The 23,294-nt window shown below is 43.3% G+C and overlaps 1 protein-coding gene across 1 annotated transcript in view; it reads right to left on the reverse strand.

The window, feature by feature from the left end:
- Window positions 1–1,533: 1,533 nt before the first annotated feature.
- GEMIN8 (gem nuclear organelle associated protein 8) overlaps window positions 1,534–23,294 on the reverse strand; it is a 45,418-nt gene continuing 23,657 nt past the window's right edge. The window contains exon 4 of the mRNA XM_015429630.1: window positions 1,534–2,121. Within this exon, the coding sequence (XP_015285116.1) occupies window positions 1,865–2,121 (257 nt within the window). The 3' untranslated portion in view covers window positions 1,534–1,864. The remainder of the gene's footprint in view (window positions 2,122–23,294) is intronic.

Here is a 23,294-nt window from a genome sequence, read left to right on the forward strand (position 1 = left end):
ACTAGGTCCCCAAGTGGTGGTATCCTGAGTACAACGGTTGTAAACGCTGTACCCCGCTGTCTGATCGCTCTCCAACGTTGCACAGCTACTTCCGTTCGGAAGCCTGAGGCTTCCGATTTTCGCCCGTCATTTTTTTTAAAGGACGGCGATATGCGCTTGGGCGAAGCTTCGCCCTGCCGTTTAAAAAAAGAAAAAAAGGGCCTTACTGTAGTGTTTCGGAGGCATCCGGGACCTCAGGGAGGCTACTGTGCTCTTTAAACTTTAAAGGTAAGTCCTTACCTTTAAAGTTTAAATGTAAGACAGTTTTTTTTGCGCATGCGCGAAGTTCGCCATTCTATGGATGGCTGCCTATGCGCATGCGCAAACTAAGTTAAAAAAACCCCAAGCCGACAACGAGTGTGGACGGGCGTATTGCGATGGGCTGCGCAGACAGGAGGTAAGTGTGGTCGCGTTTCAGCCGGCATAAACTGCACCGGTTCCAACCGGTACAGTTTATGCCGGCTGAAACACCCCGGCTGAACGCACCCACTGTGTCATGGAACCAATCATGCGTATACCACCAACAACTACATGTGCAAGTCCAGAGTTTAAACCAGTTAAAGATGCCAGTGAACAGTGTAATAAAATAGGGCTGGAAAATGTGAGAGTCACCACATGTAAGCTCTTTGTTGGAATCCCTAATGAGTTAGCATAGGAACAGTACACATACTTACAAATACGTGCCTTCATGCCACTTGGTAATATCAGGGTGGTTGCCTACCAGCCGGTTAGCATGATAAACATCTGAATAGTACACTGCCAAATGTATGTTCAAGAGAGTTAACATACCAGCAAGCTCTGTACAGCAGGCATGCCTCTGGAAAAGTCCTGCTTTGAATACAGGTGCTTTTAGGGAAACATTTTCTACAGAGAGCACTGAAGGCCGTAACAGTTTCAGTGCACGCATACAAATTTTGGAGCATGAGACACAAAAATTCTTAGCAGCAGGCATCTGTGATACATAGTGTTTCCTCAGTTTTACAGGGTGTTTTCTGTTGCTCTTTTGAGTGGTAGTTATTGAGGGGTGCTCTCTTCCCGAAGAAATCAGTACTGTGTTTTAAAAAGAGAAATGCTTACTTGTAAGATTGCTTTGCTTTCTAACCTACTTAATGCATCTGGGAAGTGAGTCAAACACCCATATTAATCTTATAAATGTTTATTGACTAGTTACAGAGCAATGATGTACAAACCAATATGGGGAAAAATGGGTCTGAACGGAAACCTTACAGGACACATTTTGGTCTCAAGCAGAAACTTCCTGTCCTATTGAAAAGAATGAGGAATAATTTAAATAGCTATACTACAGTTATTGAATACATCATAGGTTTGCCAACTACTTCAAGCTGCCTCCAGAGTAACTGTAAATGCAGCTCACAAGGCAAATATTTTTTAAAAATCTATTTAATGGCAAAAGTTGTATAAACATGAAAAAAACCAAACTTGATTTCTAGCAATTAATAATAGTTTGTCTATGCTTTAAAACCCCCCCCCCCCCCCCAAGCACAACTAAGTAAAAACAAATGCTATTCCATTTTGTGTACGGCCAAGGCAAGCCAACGTTACAATTAGCTGAAATATACTTTATTTTTAGAAGAAGTGAATTTTCTGTATTCCCTACAGTACAAATGACCAATTCAGCTCTTCCTGTTGAGCTGGAACGGACTCTGGAAGCTGGCTGACAGATTCAAAGCAGAATTGGAAAGGAGAAAGGAAAATAAAAAAGGCTCTTTTTGCTGACTCTGGATTCATTCGCTTAATCCTTCTGCTTGGTTGAGCGTCAAGATATGCAGCCCTGAGTCTCCTAAAAGAGATCAAGACACACAGCTCAGAGTTTCAGAGGAATAATTGGCCAGTACTTGGGCTGCTTTTTATCACAGTTCCTATCAAAGCTGAGTTGCATGGTGGTCTCCATAGCTTGGATTTTGCTGGCACCCACTCCATAGAGCTTTTTCATTTCAGCCCGCCTCCTCTCGCCAGGCTTTTCAGCTGGGGGCTGCGCTGATCGGCCAACTGATGGGTGAAGGTCGTGGCCCGCCTCGACATATGTGTCCTGGTGTTCTGCCTCAAGCTGCTGCTGTTTTCCTAAGAAATCAAACACACAAAACCCTTCAGAAGTTATTGGGAGAAAGAGCAATGCCAGCTGTGTTTTAATCATCAGCAGAGGGAGTGAGCTTTGGGGAGCATGTTGCTAGGTGTATAACATCTACCTCAGCTTCTGTCTCCTTCCTGTCTACAGGTACACAAGCCTTTAACACATTCAGGTAAGAAGTGAGCCTTACAAGGGTGCTGAACCCCTTCTCACAGACAGCATGAAGAATACAGTTCCTATGCAAAGCGTGCCATAGATGTTGCACTGTAAACACAAAGCAATTTGCACACAATATAGAAATAAAATGAGCCATTAATATAAGAAACAGGATGCACTTGTTAAAATGTACAGAGTGTTGGTTTGGGAGATGAGGGGAGCAAAATGCATTGTATTCAAATCCACAAAATAATGGAGCTGGTTTTGCATAGGAAAAAAATTAATCTATTAGACATGCACAAAAGTTAAATTCACTCCGTATTTCCCCAGAAAATGGAACCAAGGGGCCTAAATGCTTTTGCAGCTGTGGTGATGAAATGATAAAAGAGGACAATGCAACTAGCTGAATGGCTGCCAAAGAAAGCGGCTGATATTTTCCACTGGAAGGGGAGGCATAAGCCTCAGCCTGCCACACATGGCCAAACTAAGTTTGTCTTGCGACGCACAGCTGCTGGCACTGTGTTGACACAAGCCTGCCAAATTCACACACTCCTGACTGCTTGCACAGGCACTCATCCTTTCCCCTCAAGGTAGAGGCAGCCATGGCCCATACTCAGGCACACAAACCCCGGCACCTCACTGCCTGCCTGACTTTAATGTCCGGTAAACATGATTAAATATTGAGGTGTTGCACACCATGCAAAGAGTCCACGGTCAAGTTTTCTCTGGCAAATTTTCTCACTGGAGTCAGCTGAACGCACAGTTTTTTACGATATGGAAAACAAGATAAATTTAGTAATTGTAAAAGACATACTGGAAGAGCTGTGGAACACTAAAGAAGCCACCTTAACACATAGTTGATGGATGCCGCTAACAATTAAAATACATACAGGCACACACACACACTTTAAAAACTAGGTATGCCTTAAGTCAAAGGTGCAGATATCAGCGGTCACAAGCCTGCTGTTCTATTGGCTTGGTCAGTTTTGCCAAATGTGGTCTTTTGCAGAAAAGAGCCAGAGGCACAGGCCTTCCTTAGCAACAGGTGCCCATCCCTTAAGCTGCATCAGCCTGTATTTATGTGTACTACCTGCATCAGTGAACAGGGAAGATTACCAGTTTCCATGACAACAGTAGAACAAGGCACAGACAAATATGCATGCTTGTTTTAATTTTAAGAACAAACAAGTAATCAGTGTCAACAGGCTGAACATCACTATAGTTGTCCACACGTGCCTGAGTGCTGCAAGTAACATCATGAAATGAAAGGCTAATCCACGTGTCCTGTTTAGCAGAGCACTGCATCATGGGAAGGGAGGAAGTTATCCCTGCTTCCCAAGATGATAGAGACTTCTGTCCTCGTCCAATGAAGGAGGGTCAAACTGGAAGGCCTGGGGTCTGATAACTAACTTCCTACAGCCACATACACAGGCAGTTATCAACTGGCAGAAGAGGCACTTCAATTAAAGAAACGTCCCCTAGGATGGAAAGAGGCTTCAGACTTTGCTGAGCAGAATGGTTGGACCCAGGCCGTTGCACAGGTTAGCTAGAGAAACCATTTGCTACCGCAGTACAACATATGGCTGACATATCTAATAATAGTAAAAGTAACAATAATGATAAATATTTATATAGCACTTTTACAATGTTCTCCACGCTTTACATCCATTATCACACTATAACCCTTACAACCACCCTGCCAGTGTCTTTATCCACATACTGCAGATGGGAGGCTGAGACTTCCCGTGGCCTCCCTGAGCTAACTCACAGGAGAGACAGGACTCTACCCAGGGAAATTTTGATTCCCTCAGCCACTAATGCTTACCTTCCAACAGATATTCAAAGAGTTGATTAGAGGCAAAAGCACTGATATTGCTGACCCAATGGATACTGCCTCCCATACCTGAATTTGAAATATGTATCAGGTTTCAAGACGATGCAAGGATTTACTTAGTGTGCCTTTTTGCAGTTCTGCCAGGGGTGTGAATTCTCCACTAAAACTATCTGCATACCACAGACCAAAGTTAAACATCTTGCTAAATCTGGTTCAAAACATCTGCAGTGTATTTTATACCACACACACACACACACACACACACACACACACGTGTAACAGCCTACTGACAATCTGTCTGGCTCACAAAAACAAATTATACCTTGTACCTCATTCATGGAAAATAGATACTTAAACTATACAATCTGGAACTTCAATTTTTGGCATGTGTTGCAAAGCTTGTGGATAGAAAGTATTGCCTCACCATTACAGCTTGCCATTTTATCCCCTTTTCATCAGCCTAAGCAAGTGGGGGTTGTGGATGGAGGTGTGGAAAGGGGAGTGGTAAAGAAGAAGAGCCCCTTAATTGTTATCCTTACTGATTTCTTTGCTTGCTTTGTCTTGCTCTTAATGCAACTCTCTAGAACAATACAAAAAATGTGCCGGCTAACAGCCTTCAGTACAATAAAGTGTCTAAATGATTTCTGCATGGCTGAACTTTATTTGGGCCGGGCTGTGTTTCCCGCAAGTCTAGACAGCTCAGGGATAAAATGCATACGGTATGTATATTCAAGACTTTTCAAATATTCAGCAACGACCACTGACAGCAGCTATGGAAGTCTTTCACTGAAGTATTATTTTTTTAAAAAAAAATCTTGGCATCCATTTCTCTTTTTTGCAGAAAAGTTTTAAGGTAAAAAAATGCTATTTTTCTAATCAATGGAGTCGTAAGCAACTATTTAGCCACGTAGCAACATAAAAACAAGTTTTTAGAGAGAGTCTTTAAAATCACAGTATGTACAATAACTTCATGACAAACTGGCAATCCAAATCAAATAAATGTTCCACCAGTGCCTGCAAAATGAACCAACAAATTAGCCAGTGGGACTTTTTCATTCAACAGCTCCCAGCGCAAAACATTATATACCCCCAGTTCAATCTCAGTTGTGGCAAATCGTTGGAAACACTGGAATTAGAGCACTTTGAAACTTGCTGAACATTAAAACTCATTGCTACAAAGAATCTGTCCTTAAAGAATGCCACCCCCACTTAGGCTTCCCAAGTCCCCCCGGGGGGTGGGGAAAACCCCGCCCCAGAGGCTTGTTGCCCGCCGCCGGCGGATCGGGCCCCGGGGGGGGGAACTCCACCCCGACTTAACAATTGTGGCAACATTATACTTCCAGAAAGCTTCATAGGCAAGCCACCTGCAAGGCCTCAACTACAAAGATGAAGTGAATAAACCATTGGTGCACGTACTATCAAACCTGCCTTTTAAAACTCTGTTTCACAGAAATAAAACTCAGGAATGCATTATGCTCATACAGAACTGCCTTACACCTCCTCAGACCAATGTTCACCTATCCTAGTACTGTATACTCTAGCAGTAGCCCTCAAGTGTCTTAGGCTCATAAACTGCTACATGGGATTTTTTAACTGGAGATGGCAAGGATTGGAACTGGAACTATCTTTGTGCCAATGATGTGCTCTTTCACATCTCTCTCTCTCAGGATGAGCCATTTAAGCAGTAAAGTCCAATAAGTGGCAAACCTAGAAAAGGATAATAATGGCATAGTTATACAACAACAACAATTCGTATTAGAAAAAAGATTTCCTTTCAAGTGTTTAGATTCCAGATACACAGTATTTTAAGGCTGCACAAATTAAAACAGCCCTTTAAAACAAAATAAGATTTAAATAGTAGCAAGTGCTACAAGGGTGATATTTTCTTGGTTAGAACATATGGTCTTGACTGCCAAAGAAAGTTGGAATTTAACTCTACTGGGAAGTCACTGTGCCATATGACAAACGAATGGACTTGGAGAAAGCTGAGAAGTTCATTTTGACCTTGGGCCACTCACCATCTCTCAGTGGACTATTAGGATCGATGTTGTCATTAGGATACTTGTCCTGAATATACACAATATGGATAAAAGTGAAAAGTTCTTTCAAAAGGCATTATTTAGACATGAAGACAAACTGTGACTTGTTGCTATGTGACAAGAGTGTGGGGGGGCTCACATATTACCTCCTTCCTCCCACATATGCCCTTGCTTCACCCCCCCCCCCAACGCATGGTGAGATAATTAGTTATTTTTGGATGTTCAACAAACCATAGCAAACTACTACATCAAAACTGGCAAACAAAATGGCTTATTTTGTCTTACAGCCTGGAGGAGTGCCAGTGATAGACAGGATATAAGAGCACAATAAATGAAGAAGTTAATTAGCTGTGCACATGCAAAGGAGAAGTGTGGACATATGCTGTATGGCCCTTCCACACATGTTTAGGACATGTTTATTCTACATATCACCCTTTCATGTAAACTAAGCTGAGGGTAACCCCACTCTAAATGTCACATTTACGTCATGTCTACAGAAGAAAAGGCCAGCAGAGAATGTTTAGACAGGAACAGGGGCACGGCTACCTGTTTAATAGATGGGCTGTCCCAAATTGCAAGGGCATTTCAGTAGCAGCCAAACACTATTTACATTATTTAAAGGTCTGCCTTGCTCACTGTGTAAATCAACACAATCAACAGGATGGGACACCCAATAAGCAGTGTAACAGGATTAGGATTGCAGAAATTAAACCCAAGTAAAAATCTGGAACAAAGGTGAAACAAAGCCTAAGTATTAACATGGCATATTAAATGATGCAGAAATTACATAGTAGGAGAATGCATGCAGCAATAGATAGTGCATACTATACACAGTAGTACAGCCAAAGTCTCTTTCCCTTTACTAAACCATTCTTCCTGATGCCTTCTGTTAAAATAAAGCTCTACTACTTGGGTAAGAATGATCTCCAGAACACTTCAGTTTTGTATAGTTTGCGAATTGCAAGAAGAGTGAGAGCCACTCATTCATTACAAAGAAACTGAAAGTATCAGAAGGATTTGAAGTGCACCTTCTCTTTCAAACACCCGCCATTTCCTTTCCTGATAAACAAAGAAACATTTACACACAAACTGCCAAAATAACCATTATTTTATAACTAAACCATTATAACTAAAAAAAACCCCAAAACAGTCAACATAAGAACATAGCACAAGAGAAGCCAATGTTAGATCAGGCCAAAGGCCCATCCAGTCCAATACTCTGTCACACAGTGGCCAAAAATAACAGGTGCCATCAGGAGGTCCAGCAGTGAATTAATGAGAAAGAGAAAGCACTCTCTCATAAACCTGCAGTTGGCATGATTGAGTCTTCCTGGACAAGCCAGTAGGAAACATTTTATAAATATTAGAGGAAACCTGGAAAGAAAGGAAGAGACAGAAACAGAGAGAGAGAGAGAGAGAGAGAGAGAGAGAGAGAGAGAGAGAGAGAGAGAGAGAGAGAGAGGACATATAGTTGTAATAGGCGATCCATTATGGCAGAGACATAACTGATTTCCCAAGTGCTGACTACTAACACGTCTCTTACATTGAGAAGTTTTTCTAGGGGAAGGCATGCAACAATAGAAATCAAGGGCAACCGTTACAGAGAGGGCAGTCCTCGATATATCGCCATAATGAGTGTTCCAATAATCTTGAAAGGAACCGACAATAGCTCTGCATCTCTGGGCTTCATCATGCCTATTGATCTGTAGAACGATTACTACTTTCCACCTCACAGGGTCTTGGAAAGGATTAATGAACAAACAGCAGAGAGTCATTTTAGAAATCCTTGGGCTTAAAAATGACCGACAGACACAAAGGCACCAGGGCTTTCTCTTTTTGTATTTGTTTTAAAGGCTTCCACAGCATTTTTCGTCTTTATAGAGATTAATTTTAAGAAACCAATGCCTCATTTCCAATCTCTCAGTTGTACAATAGTCATGTACTTGGAATGACATTCATTTACATTCTGCTTGTGCGCAGTCACATCTGAGGTGGTTCACAGCATAACAAATACAAATTTAGAACCCCCAAAACAATAAGATCACACTTACAATAATCTAACACCAAAGTTAAGGACAGCAGCAACTGAGATTGATCAATAAAGCACTGGAGGAGGGGGTAGGCAATAAAAAAGGGATTAGCCCCTAATCAAAAGCCAGTAAGATCTTCACCTGGTATCTGAAGCTAGGGTGGTGCAGTGGTTGGATTAGGATCTGGGAGACCCTGATTTGAATCTCTGCTTTAAGCTTGCTGGGTGAACTTGGTCAGTCACTAACTTATCTTATAGGGTTGTTGTGAGGATAAAAAGGAGTATAACGGAGTATAACAATATAAAGCACTTTGAGTCCACATGGGGAGAAAGGTGGGGTATAAATGAAATAATAAATAAGTTAAAAATGGTCAGTGACAGAGCTAGATGAAGACAGTGCACAGAAGATATCTCAAGGAGAGGATTATACTACCAAGAAGTCCCTGTCGTTTGTGGCTGCCCAACTCACTTCTGAAGGTGGAAAGAACATGAAGCAGGCCATACAGGGCTTTAACGGTTAGAACCAGCACCCTGAGATGGAAACAGCCAGCCAGCCAATGCTGCATGTAGCCCACACCTATGTGGACAAAGAAGCTCAACCTTCTGAGCCAAGAACAGGAGATTAGGAGTTCCTATAAGCAACTCTGACACTCCCTTGAGCTGTGCCAGTGGTAGAGCACAGAAAACCCTTCACACAAATTTCCTATGCACTATGATTGCCTGATTTATTTATCTGATTTTTATCCCACTCTCCCCCACTATTGTGGGGCTCAGAATGGATCGCAACATATAATAAGCAAATCAAAGTATGGTTAAAACATACCAGTTAAAAAACGTTCTAAACATTTACAACTGAATGGATGACACACAATTACATTATAACATTGTCCCGGGGGAGAGAAAGGGGGAGGAAGGGCAGAGATCTGCATAAATGTGAGTTCTCCTGGCCTCACCCATATGCTTGGCGGCATACTTCCATTTTAGAGGCCCTGTGGAATTGTACCAAATTCCACAGAGGCCTGGATCTCAGTTGGAAGCACATTTTACCAAGCTGGAGCTACAGCCGAGAAGATTCTAACTCTGGTTGAAGCCAGGCGAATATTCCTTGGCCCTGGGATTGTCACTGTGTTGTTATTTGAAGAGCATAATGATCTGAATATATCAAACTCTTCGTTGTTGGGAAAGTATAACGGTGGCCAGTGAGAAGCACTGAATTAGAGCTCCCATGCGGATTCATAAACTAAATCCTTTTCTCATTGTAATTCAATTGGAATAGCTTCACAGACTTATCTTGTGTTTAGGATGATTCATCTAATCCGGCTAGATGCATCCTCAACATGGCTGCGGACGGAAAGAACAGAAAGGGCAAATCACCACTGAGAATCCATCGAGAAGCCTGAGCCTCGCTTGTACTGCCTGTACCGCTGCAATATTTCCTGGTGCTGATGCCAGCCCACTGATGTGGGCCACTGGCCTGCTTGCCTCTCTTGGTTTGGTGTACTGGTTAAGTGCGCGGACTCTAATCTGGGAGAACCAGGTTTGATTCCCCACTCCTCCACTTGCACCTGGCTGGGTGACCTTGGGCAAGCCGTAGTTCTGATAACAGCTGTCATTGAAAAGAGCAGTTTCTGTCAGAGCTCTCTCAGCCCCACCCACCTCACAGGGTGTCTGTTGTGGGGAGGGGAAGGGAAAAGGAGTTTATAAACCGCTCTGAGACTCCCTTGGGTAGTGAAGGGCAGGGTATAAATCCAATCTCTTCCTCTTCTTAAGAACATAAGAACATGCCAATGTTGGATCAGGCCAATGGCCCATCCAGTCCAACACTCTGTGTCACACAGTGGCCAGAAATACCAGTGCCATCAGGAGGTCAACCAGTGAGGCCAGGACATTAGAAGCCCTCCACTGTTGACCTCCCCTAGCACCAAGAAGACAGCATTAGGCAGATTTTAAGGAAAGATTACATATTTTTGTCAGGAGATCCACAAATTCACATTTGAGTTCTTTCAGAATTCTTGGATGTATGCCATCTGGGCCCGGTGATTTATCAGTTTTTAAGTTGTCTATCAGTTTTAGGACCTCCTCTCTCGTCACCTCAATCTGACTCAGATCTTTCAACACCCCTCCTGAAATCAGCAGTTCTGGAGTGGGCAAGCACTTCTCACCTTCCACAGTGAAGACGGAGGCAAAAAATGCATTTAGCTTCTCAGCCATTTCCCTATCATCCTTCAGTACTCCTTTTACCCCTTGGTCATCCAAGGGCCTCACTGCCTCTCTGGCTGGTTTCCTGCTTCTAATGTATTTGAAGAAAGTTTTATTGTTGGTTTTTACATTTTTTGCTATATGCTCCTCATATTCCCTTTTTGCCTGCCTGACCACAGACTTGCATTTTATTTGCCATAGTCTGTGTTCCGTTTTATCAGCCTCACTGTGACTAGCTTTCCACCGCTTAAAGGAATCCTTTTTACCTTTTACAGCTTCCATTACTTTGTTTGTTAACCATGTAGGCTTTTTCTTATACCTGTTTGTGCCTTTCCTAACCTGCGGAATATATTTTATTTGAGCTTCTAGAATTGTAGTTTTAAACAGTTTCCAAGCTTCCCCAATGGTTTTGACCCTTTCTACTTTTCCCTTCAGTTTCCTCCCCACATGTCCCCTCATATCAGAAAAATTACCCCTTTTAAAGTTAAAAGTGGTTGTGTGAGTCTTTTTGGCCAATTCCCTATTTGTACAAATGTTGAACTCAACAACATTATGATCACTGTTCCCAAGCGGTGCAATCACTTTTACATCTCTCACCAGGTCTTGAGTGTTACTTAGGACCAAATCAAGGATCGCCTCTCCCCTGGTAGGTTCCATGACCATCTGCTCCATAGCACAGTCATTTAGAGTGTCTAGAAACTCAATCTCTTTCTCTCGACTAGAACACATATTGACCCAATCAATGTGTGGGTAGTTAAAATCACCTATTACGACACAGTGTTTTTGTCTAGCTGCTATCTTTAATTCATTCATCATTTTATAATCCTCCTCTATCTTTTGATCCGGTGGGCGATAACAAACTCCCAGTGTTAAGTTTCCTTTTGGCCCCCCTATTTCAACCCACAGAACTTCAAGAAGCGAATCCAATTCTCTTAGCCTCTCGATCTTTCTGGACTTTATACCCTCTCTGACATAGCGAATCCAATTCTCTTAGCCTCTCAATCTTTCTGGACTTTATACCCTCTCTGACATACAGAGCCACCCCACCTCCAACCCTTCCCCCCCTATCCTTCCGATATAATATATAACTGGGAATCACTGTATCCCACTGATTTTCCTCATCCCACCAAGTTTCTGAAATACCCACAATGTCTATTTCCACCTCCAACACCAAGCACTCCCCGATTTTACCTCGAACACTTCTAGCATTTGTATAGAAACAGCTGTAATTTCCCATACTGGTTAAGCCTGCCACCTTCCTCTTGCAATCTCGAGACCTTGTCAGGCAAACCTTCCTCTCGCTATCTCGAGACCTTGTCAGGCAGTCCATGTCACTAGCCATGATCTCAGTGGACAATCTCAGTGGACAATCGCAATCTCAATCCACCTCCCTGTAGAAAAGCAACAGGTACCCCCTCATCTCTCTGAGATGAGCCAACCCGAACCAGAGACTTTTCATCTCTTGTCGGCTTTCCCCCCAGTATTCAGTTTAAAAACTGCTCTGCCACCTTTTTGATTTTAAGCGACAGCAGCCTGGTTCCTTCTCGGGACAAGTGGAGACCGTCTCACCTGTACAGCTCCCCAGTTCCAAAAAGCATCCCAGTACCTAACAAACTTGAAACCTTCCCCCCTACACCATCGTCTCATCCACACATTGAGACTCCTGATCTGTGCCTGTCTCTCCGGCCCTGCGCGTGGAACAGGTAGCACTTCCGAGAAAGCTACCTTGGAGGACCTGGACCTGAGTTTCCTGCCCAGCAGCCTAAATTTCTCCTCCAGGACCTCACAACTGCATTTCCCCACATCGTTGGTGCCGACATGCACCATGACCACTGGCTCCTCCCCAGCACTATCTACCAGCCTATCTAAAACACGCATAATGTCCGCTACCTTCGCACCAGGGAGGCAAGTCACCATACAGTCAGTATGCGGGTTCGCCACCCAGCTGTCTACCTGCCTTCTTCTTCTTGCTTACTCCTAGCCTGTTTGACTCTCACCACCAGCCTACTGACATCATCTGCTGGCTTGTTAATTTCTGATGGCCTGCTGACTCTTGACCTGTAGTCTCCCGGGTCAGTAACCCTGAGTTTTTGACTCTTGCTGCTAACCTATTAATATCTTTCGCTGGCTTGTTGCTCTTTGCCAGGTAGCTGTCACTGAACTTCCTGCTTGGATGGCTTGTGGGCGATGCTGAGGAAGGCAGCTTGGCCTGGGAAGAGCATGTGGGTGAGACGTGGCTGCGAGCTGCCTTTGGTTTCTCCCAGGACATTTCTGGACGAGCAGAGCCTTGGTGGCTGACTCAGTGGATATTTTCGAGGGTCGGGTGGTTGGGGACAGAAACCTCAATTTAACATTGCTGGACAGTGGGGTGACACTTTCTTGCACCCCTTCAGTGGGAGTCAGAGGAGAGATTGAGGAAGTGGCATAGCATCACCCAATGTGGTGAAAATGGTGGCTTTGATCATTGTTGGAGGCTCAGGAACGATTGTATAGACTGTGGGTGTGCTAAGACGAGTGATCTGTTAGCTGCTCGCAACCCTTTCGATTAGAGCATTACCATCATTGGTATGAAACACTGGTGCTATTGAGAATACCGTTGGAGGGTGATACTTGGATAGTATTAACCCCCAGGCACTTATTGGGGATTCGCCTGTATTGCATTTTTGATTCTAGGTAAGCCCAAATAGGAGCAGCTAACAGGTTTAGCATCTCCACCCATCAATGATATTTATTTATCTGTGTTTATATTTTTCTTACTGGAGGAGGGGGTGGGAGTACGACGGGAGGTTTGGGTGGAGAGGGAAATTTCTACTTGTTTTAGATTTGTTAGCTCTTAATTGTAACTCCTTGGTTAGTTTTACTGGATATTAATGAATTGCTGTATTAGGAAGGTTTCTTTGTATCACTGTAAATGCTAGGTAGGATTAGATCTGGGCTGGGAGGAGTTAGCAGGGTAGGTTGCAGTAATGTCGGAAATTCTGGTGATTGGGGGCATGGGAGGTATGGTGGTGGAGCAAGGTATTATAAAGGAAGGAGATGGAGGGATGGCTATGCTCAGTTCCCTTCCAAACTTTGCTCCATCCCGAAGGACGCTGGTAACGGGGCTAGGAAAGATTACCCTTCTCCGACAGTGATGTTGTGTAATGCCAGGTCTATTAACAGTAAGACCTCAACTCTGCAGGATTATCTTGCAGCTTAAAATGTAGACTTGGCATGTGTGACTGAGACCTGAGTGTGGGAGGGCGAGACTGTTGCCCTTAATCCTTAATCCTCCCCAGGTTTCATGGTCCTTCATCAGTCTCGGACTAATGGGAGGGGGGATGGCGTTGCTCATCCAGTAGTCTTTCTCCTTCAGGGCCTGCTAGAGGTGGTATCAGGCTGGGCGCTGGAGTACCTTTGGCTATTCGTCTTGGAGGACTTCAATGTCCATGCCGATGATGCTGCCTTTTTGCAGCATCCATGGCAGCACTGGGATTGAGATCAGGGCCCTGTGGCATCTGTCACAGTTCTGCCAGGCCTGTAAGACAGAGCTGCTCTGCCAGGCCTTTGGCTGAGGTGACAGACATCGAATAACATCGGCCTTCCCTGCTTCAAGTGCTCCATGGCACCACTTACATCATGGGTGCCAGGTGCAGTGCTTTAATTCCATCAGTCATCCACCACCACCACCCGCCCCTGGCATGAGCTCAGCGTACCCCGGAATGGAACTAATCACCAAGCTGCCATTAGGTTTAGGGACTTTCTAAATTTCTTCTTAAAACTTTAGTCTTGCTTCAATTAACGTTTTAATGTATTATTGTTGTATGGAATTGTTTGTGGTTTTATGACACCTTGTAAGCTACCCTAAGCCCACCTCCAGGGTAGGGCAGGATAAAAATCACAAAAACAAACAAACAAACAAATAACTGGAAACCCAGATAAAGCTAGCAAAAAGCAGAAAGAGATGGACCATACCAAGTTAAGAATCATAGAATCACAGACTTGGAAGAGGCCACACAGGCCACCTAGTCCAACCCTCTACTCAATGCAGGATTACCTTAAAGCATCCTCGACAAGTGTTTGTCCAGCCACTGCTTGCGGACTGCCAGTAAGGGGGAGCTCACCACCTCCCTAGGCAGCTGATTCCACTGTTGCACAACTCTTACTGTAAAACAGTTTTTCCTAATGTCCAGCCAGTACCTCCCTGCCCTTAATTTAAATTCATTATTGCAAGTCCCATCCAGGGGCCAATGGTTCTGGTTTAAAAGGGACATTTGCTTAGGAGTCAGAAACATCCATCTGTCTTAAGGGCCAAAAGCATCTGTTGCAAACTATGACATTTGTCAGCCCCAGTCCAGGGGAGGCACTGGAGAACCACAGGCATTACTGTGGCATCCACTTCATAGGTTGTGGGAATTTCAAGTTGCTTACACTTCAGTCATTACAGAGTTAAATGTTGTTTGTTAGGAAACAGGATGTTACGTTACATAATGTATTCTACGGTGGGAAAGTTTGTGGGAGTTGCTTATCCTAATGAAGTGAACTGTAACCTTTGTATTGGTCAACTAACAACTTGTTTGAGGAAATGCTTTGATCTAGCATTCATGTATTCACAAGGTTTATGGCTCTTTGTGTGAAGCAGAGAGGAAACTCCTCTCTAGAAGCCAACACAGATAGAAAGATGTAGCTGTTAGCATTTAGTACTGAAAGTAACTGCAAGTATGTATCCTTTCCATTTTATTTCTTTTATCCAAAGTACCTTACCCATGCTTTATTTTGTTTTGTAGTAAAGATATTTTTCTTTTACTAATGTGGCCCTTGTGTTTGCAAAACGACCATCGATCTTGAATCTCAGAATCCCATCATAGGTACATTCCAGCTCTTCCATACAATTAGAAGACAACTGACTACTTCTTCAAAACTTGTTCAGGACCAGGCCCAGGCCTGAAGAGAAGATTATGTCTACAGCAATTCGAATGACAGGCAGACTGACTGACGGCACTGTCTCCCCTTCTCCTGTAGTCTGTCTCAGCCAACGGCGCTAACACCAAACAAAGCCAGTAGCTACCTTTAGTTGGAGGATTACTCTTGGCACATTATATGCTAAATTGAGGTTAAATTGTTAAATACAAAAGAAACTCTACCAATCTTTTTTTGGTCAGTCGTCATTTTGGTCTGCAGGCTGAATAACGATTAATGAACTACCACTACAGTGCTAAGTACATTTACTAGGAAGTAGCTAATTTCAGTGGAACATGAACTCATGAAGTACCTTCTAGTGACTTAGACCTTTGGTCTATCAAGGTCAGCACTGTCTACTCTGATGGGTGGTAGCTCTCCAGGATCTGAGGTGGAAAAGCCTGCATATCACCCATTACTGGATTCTTCTAACTGGAAATGCTGGGGATTGAACCTGAGACCTTCTGCATGCAAAGCAAGTACCCAGCACTAAGCCATGGCCCCTCCTCAAACATACCTGGAAGTAAATGATCTGAGGTATAAAAGAGGCAACATTCTGCACACAGCTACAGAATGATGAACATGGCTTCAAAACAAACAAACAAATAAGCAAGACTGGTTTTAAAAGGCCCCTTGTTCCCTTTCATATGTTAAAACAGTTCTGTTACAAAGTTAGGTTTTAAATGGGACAGAAATATGATAAAGAGACTTAATTATTATTTCTAGTAAAAAGTTCTAAGTGTTAAAAAGTAGTGACTGTCAAGTACAATGTTATTTTTACCCCCCCCCCCACCAAGTATGTTAATGCCAAGAATAGTATCTCCAGCTGTCTAGCAGTTGTCAGAGTAACTATTGGTACAGACACAAAAGATAAAATAAGTTCCACTGATCGGGATGAAGCTGGTCTCAGGAAGTAAAAAAATAAATAAAATTGTTTCCATGCTTCTTGGCAACACAGCAGGCCATCCTGTCTGTCAATTTTGCAAGGGGGCCCCTTGAGAGGGTGCAATTAAAGTGTACGAGTTTAGTAGGAATGGATGCACAGGCCCACTGCCCACTCGCTACCATACAGTTGCCTTTAACGTGGCCACCAGGATATTCTTAGCAGGCAAACTGTGGAAGGTTTTTCATTCTCAAGGATAATCTATGCGCTAACTCAACTGCATCTTTTACCAATGCTGGGTTTTGGTTTCGGGGCCCGTGACTTATATAAATGACACAGGACTAAGATGGGCTGCAAAGCCATGTAGCTGGAAGGAACGTAATTTCTGCTCATGAAAACTGAAGCTTGGCTGTCCCAACAGAAAATGGAATGGGAGGGAGGAATACGAAAAATATATTTGAAAAAAATGCGGCAGACCTCTCCCTACATCACACGCATAAGCATATATACAAAACATACCCCTGGCTCTCCGGAGGCCCAGGCAAATTCTAGGGAAGAATGTTCAGCTTTCCCAGCAAGGGCCAGCTAGGTTGACTCCCTAAGAAAACACCTAAATTGTTTATAGCATGTCTTTCCTTAGGCTGAAGGTGCTGAATCAGCCATGTCCAGCTGACACACACGCACATACCCAAAAAGGATATAAAAGCCAGTCAGCATTCACTGATGCAATTTTTAAGTGCAGCTTCTTCCTTTGATTATGATGGCCCAAACGCTGAACAGCAAACCACCCAGCTCATTAATGTTGCATGGGTCGGGGCAACTTCCCTACCGGGCCCAAGCATGACAAAATGTCTTGGGAGGGGGAGAGCAGTAAAGCAACATTCTCTCAATATTACCCACATCCAATCAGATTCCCAAACCAAATCAGGCAAGCAAGCAGCCTGGCCTCAAGTATTTGTTTAGGATGCTGGTTTAATCCCCTGCAGTCCTTATCCTTCCTTTTGGCACAACCCTGAGACAAGAGACAGAGCTCCCAACCAGGAAGTCCTGTGATTAAAATCTCGCTCTGCCCTGACCTTGCTAGACAACTTCAGGCAAACCACACCCTTTCTCAGGCTCAGCCCACCCCATCTATGTTATGGGTACAACCCTGTAAGATTTCCCAATGAAGTCTTGCTCTCAGCCTCTTAGCTTCCCATCCCAGCTGAAACTCCGCCAAAGTGTATTGCTGGACCAACATTAGCTCCTTCCCTTCACTTTGTTGTCTCATTTATGGCAAATTTTAGACTGTAAACTCCTCAGTGCAGGGTCTGGCTTTCATGTATTCAGTAAAGTATTATATATGCTCATGGTCATATTATTATTAATAAGAATTAATAGGCCTACATGAAGCACTTTGAAGGTTTGAATGAGCATGTTACACATTATTATTGACTAAGATACTCAATGAAACAAATTCCCATAGACTAGAGTCTGCTTCATTAGCTACATGGACAATGATCCAGTCGGTATGACTGTAACCTACTTCATCACTTGGAGTCATAAACAGGCATAGTAAAAATAGTAAAAATGAACAGCTAAAGATGGACTATTGTTTCAAGTAAAGGTAAAGGTAAAGGTTCCCTTGCTCGAAAGCCAGTCGAATCCGACTCTAGGGTTGCGGTGCTCATCTCCGTTTCAAAGCCGAAGAGCCAGCGCTGTCCGAAGACGTTTCCGTGGTCACGTGGCCGGCATGACTAAACACCAAGGTGCACGGAACACTGTTACCTTCCCACCGAAGTGGTCCCTATTTATCTACTTGCAATTTCTTGCTTTCGAACTGCTAGGTTGGCAGGAGCTGGAACTAGAGACGGGAGCTCACCCCGTCTTGCGGCACCCAGGTCTCGAACTGCTGAACTACTGACCTTCCACAGCCTGCAGTTCAGCATCTTAACCACTTGAGCCACCGCAGCTTCAAGTAGTAGCTGGTTATTCTCATGATTTGCTGAGATCAAATTCCTCAGTGTCAAATTTGCAAATGAACACTAAAAGCTCTTCATTACTTTCTCAAGGATCAACAGCCAGTCTTGGGAAATGGTCCTTCTCCTTTTACAGGCTTTGGATAAGACAGCCCCACCAACCTATCCCCACAGAGAAACATAAATTCCTCAGTAGTAATGGGTCACCTTGTGGGGCTACAAACCAAAGAATTTTGTAAGCCATCTCAGGTGGGTTTCTTGGAGAGGTGGCATAATTAAATATAAAAACCTATAAAGAACAAATCCTGCAACAAAATTTCAGTCCCCATGTGCACTTGGACAAAACTAACATGGGACCAAAGAACAACAGCCACCATTGCACTCCATGCGGATAAAAAAAAAATCCATGTAATGGGGTCACCCAGGGAACATTACAGTTTTTGGAAAATGCATATTTTTAGGGTAAAACCCACCCTGAAGCAATCCATGAAATTTTTACGGTTTGTGAGAATTTTAGCAGACTGAATATACTAGTAGGATCTTTTTATTTAAAAAAGGGGGGGGGGGGAACTGGTCAGAGTTGCTGAAATCTCCCTGGGAAAAACAAAAGATAAGAGTTCCCACTGAGCAGCTGAACTGTTTCAGCCTATACAATGCAATTATGTAGCACTGCAGCATTTTACAATGGCAATATAATTCAGCCAGCTGTGGAGCTATCCAGCTGTGGCATGAACAGCAAATTATTTTAAGTGACATTTTTATCACTAAGTGGACAGTTTCACTGGAACTTTTCCAAATATTGCTAATGTGTTTTCACATCCCTGATTAATTTACTGATCTCCAACCATATTCCATCACGAAACCTCCCCAGGAGACAAGAATTACTACAATCTCCCTCATCCAGGTGTGCATTGTGCACCTGACCAGAAGTATAGGCAGGGAATAGTCATTTGGCAGGCTGAATGATCTGTCATAAACATAACAGGGCCCTGAGTGAGCAAAAGAATGTTAATCTACTAGAGACCGTTAGGCAAAAACATACAAATCCTGCATACAAAGTTTTTTACTTCAGCAAGGCCCCTCAAAGCCATTTAATTTTTGTTCATATATAAACACAAATACACAAGTTCTACAAAGAGAGAACTATAGAAGCAGTTGGCTAATGAAAATAGTAGTCTATCAGTATATCTAATTCTCAATATGGCCAAACCTGTAGATACTTCAGTCTGGAGGCTGGAGCCATGAATAAGGAAGACAGATCTTTCAACAAGCCTGTAAAATGACACAGGTTTGCAGAAAAATCTGAAATCTTAAAAAACAAATAAACCAAAAAAAAAAAAACTGGAGGTGGGGGTCAACCTCCACCCAACTAATAGAAGCAGCTAGGGTTGCCAAGTTACGGCAGGGGATTGTATGTCTTCGCAGAATCCCTGCCGCGGGGATGGCGAAACGCGTTGCACCCGCCGTTGCAAGGATGTGACGCTATGCGTCGCTCTGGCAACGGGGCTCCAAACAGCCCCGTTGCCAGAGCGATGCGTAGCGTCATGTCCTGGTGACGGCGGGTGCAATGCGTCTTGCCGTCCTCACAGCACGGATTCTGCAAAGACATGCGGATCCCCCGCCGCGATTTGGCGAGATTTGGTAAGCCTAGAAGCAGCACTTGTAGCTTTAAGAAATGAATGCCCACAGTGGTCATTGCTAGGCAACCACAACAGTACTGCAAGCCTTAAAGCCTTGGCTTTTGTCAGTAAAAGGCATGGGCAGGGCCCTTTCAAGATTGTTTTGCTCTTTTAAAGAGAACTCATCAGGGCCAGGCCTGGCAGCAACCATCAGGTGACATGCTACCACACAAATTGCATGACTCACCCAAGACTTGCTGGTAGCTACTGGTCAACAGGAGAAACCCCACTAAAGCCAATATGATATATGGTTACAGATTAGGATCTAGGAAACCCAAGGTTTTTTTTTAAATATATATTAAATAAAAAATTGGATGTGTTTTTTATTTTTTTATTTATATTATTGGATTTATATCCCACCCTCACCATTGTGCTGGGTATTGTTGTAGAACTGTTAAACATCCATAAGACAAAGCTGCATGACCCTCAAGTCTTCTGAGAATACACTTCCTTGCCTAGAAAACTTCTACTATCCCCTTCCTGCTTCCCACTGTTTCCTCAAATTTAGGCTCTATACCCCATAGCCTACTCTAATCTTTATAAGCCACCTGAACTCTCAGAAGGTCTCCTAGTTGCCTGAACAGCACTCATCTGTCTTATTCCGAAATGCTTTTCAAACAAACAAGTTTTCCCCTTGCCTTTAGATACTATGCAAGTTTCTTCTGTAATCAAAGATTCTCTCCTTTCCATCTCCATTTTCTCCTTTGACCTTGGTTGCCTCCTTCCACTTACTCTTTGGGAATGCATTTCAAAGGTCACTACTATGTTTTCCTGTTCATTCAGCCTTTAAACTGCCTATCACTTAGGCTCTGCCTCAATTGTCACCTTCCAGTCCACCTTTCATAGCTTTTGTCCCTGGCTTGTCTGTTCTTTTGCATAGCCAAATTGGGCTTTGGTTACCTCACAACAGTTGGTCCCCTTGGAAACAATATGTAGCTCAGAGCTCTTTTCCCTTAGCAACCAGAATGCTCATGAAATTTCATGACATCACAGAAGCTCAGCCACTCATTTCATTAGCACCACAAAATTCTTTAGTTCATTATACTAGAAGAATCTCCAACAAACTAGAGTGCTTCAGAAACAGTTTTCATTTCACAGATCAGTTGGAAACCATATTAGCATATAAACATGCAAATAACTCTTGTAAAAAAAAAAGCAGAATGCCAGAATTTGTCCCTGGAAAACATTTGTGTTTTATGAAATAAAATCCCGGGGGAAATACAATAAAATACACTCATACAATTTTCTGGCAGGATAGTTAGAATGAGATAATGAATTAAAAAATAAATCCTGGCATGCAGATTTCACCCCTACCCCCAAAAGGAAATGTATGAATTCCTGATGGTGCTGTGGTTCTTAGTGTCATCTGTTCTGCAACGCCTTCCATATTTCCCCCTACTAAATACAATCATCTCCACAGTTGCGAACCCAAGTGAGGCTGGCCTCAATGGCTCCATGAACACGATATTGGAGTTCTGTAAATGGAATAAATATAGGACAGAGACAGAAAACGGTGGCCTCTGACCACATTTACCTTATCTTGGGACAGTGTGCTGCTACCTGGCCATTCACTTGCAAACCAAGAGACAAAGGAATGTATGGAATTACCTACGATATACAACAAGTAATCGGCAATCACATTCTAATCTAGGAGCTACAGTTTGGGGGTAGACCAGGGGGCAGTCCTATAATTTCCCCCACAAAATGTTATACAGTAAATAAGAGGCTTGAGAGAAAGACAGACATTCCTGGGAAAAGAGCAAGTACAGGAAACTGAAACAGAATTCCAAGGTCGGGGGGGGGGGGGAAGAGCCTCTGACAAGGAATGACTTTTCCTGAGAGGCGTTCCTGGCAGTTACTTGTTTCTTTCTCCAGCAGCTGTTCTCACAGACTTCTCTGGAGGGAAAAAAAAAATGGAGGAAAAATTACAGAAGCCATTAAGGACAACTGCCGACTCTGGTAGAATAAAGCCATAAAAAGGCCGAGTTTAAAAAGAATGCTTAGGGTGCGAAAATTCAAAATCGTGAGGAAAACTCTGTTTCTAAATTATTTAAAATAAACTCCCCAAGTTCCTAGATATAGCAGCTTTCTTCAGGCCACTGTCAGGTTCCCCTTGTTTTGAATGGCTCCATTATCACAAACGTTACTTATACCCCAATTCTAGGGTCTGGGTTGCCCTGGCAGATGACCTGCACTGGGATATGGACAAGGAAAGGGGAAATTTGTTGATTTTCCATGGACCACCTTTTGGAGTTGGACCTAGGAGGCACCTTTCATGGGTATGGCCAGAAATACAGGGGAACAATTGGTGGTCTTGACAAAAAAAGATCATGGAGGTCAGAAACAGAGCTGGACAACACTATTAGCTAAACATGCCAAATAAGGGAGTCTAGAGACTGGAAAAGAATAGTCTTGGAGAGGAGTAAGAAGCAAAGGAGTAACATAAAAACATGGTATTTTGTAGATTAGAAACACTCTAACCCACATTAGACGATAATGTGTGCTGGGACCCAGGTGAGAGAACTGTCTGAGAATAGCACCACAGAAGAGAAGATGAGGTGCATTAGCTGAGAAACTGATACCCATGTGTGAGAAACTTGTAATCACTATTTTTAAATACACGTGGTTATAATAAAAAGTGGCAAGAATGAACAGCTTTTAAATATTTTAAGATATTCTTGTACAGATAACTTTGTATGGTGTTTGAAGTTATAAGACAATGTTAGCCAAGAATGTGTGCTCTTAACAAGTGGGAGAGCTGGCTATTGTTGGAAGATAATTTTAAAAACCTATAATGGGAATCTAAACTGAATTGGAATCAGAAGTAGCTCCTTGCTTGTTACCTGCTTATCTTTAGATATTTTAAGAAGGAGGAGGAAGAGAAGAGATTGGATTCATACCCCGCCCTTCACTCGGAGTCTCAGAGCGGCTTACAAACTCCTTTCCCTTCCCCTCCCCACAACAGACACCCTGTGAGGTAGGTGGGGCTGAGAGAGCTCTTTCAAGAACTGCCCTTTCAAGGATAGCTCTTGTCAGAACTATGGCTTGCCCAAGGTCATCCAGCAGCTGCAAGTGGAGGAGTGGGGAATCAAACCCGGTTCTCCCAGATTAGAGTCCGCGCACTTAACCACTACACCAAACATGACAGCAATAACAGACTCATGTTATTGTACTCCTTTAATTATCTTTGTAGCAGTAATGGATGGTACAATTTTCTGTTGCGTTAGTGTTATAGATGCTAACAGTTGTGCTGTGTCCAGAAGTGACTCCTAATTTGCTTCTGGGCCCAGTTTAAGGTACTAGTGTTGACCTTTAAAGCCTTATACATCTTGGAGCCAGCATACCCGAAGGACAGCCAACTCCCATATTAACATACTCAACCTCTCTGGTCATCTCCGGAGGCCCTGCTCTGGATGCCCCTGGCACCTGAGGCTAGACAGGTGGCAACCTG

The sequence above is a fragment of the Gekko japonicus genome, unplaced genomic scaffold (genome assembly GCF_001447785.1).
Source record: "Gekko japonicus isolate JY-2015 unplaced genomic scaffold, Gekko_japonicus_V1.1 scaffold560, whole genome shotgun sequence".
NCBI classification, from domain to species: Eukaryota; Metazoa; Chordata; class Lepidosauria; order Squamata; family Gekkonidae; genus Gekko; species Gekko japonicus.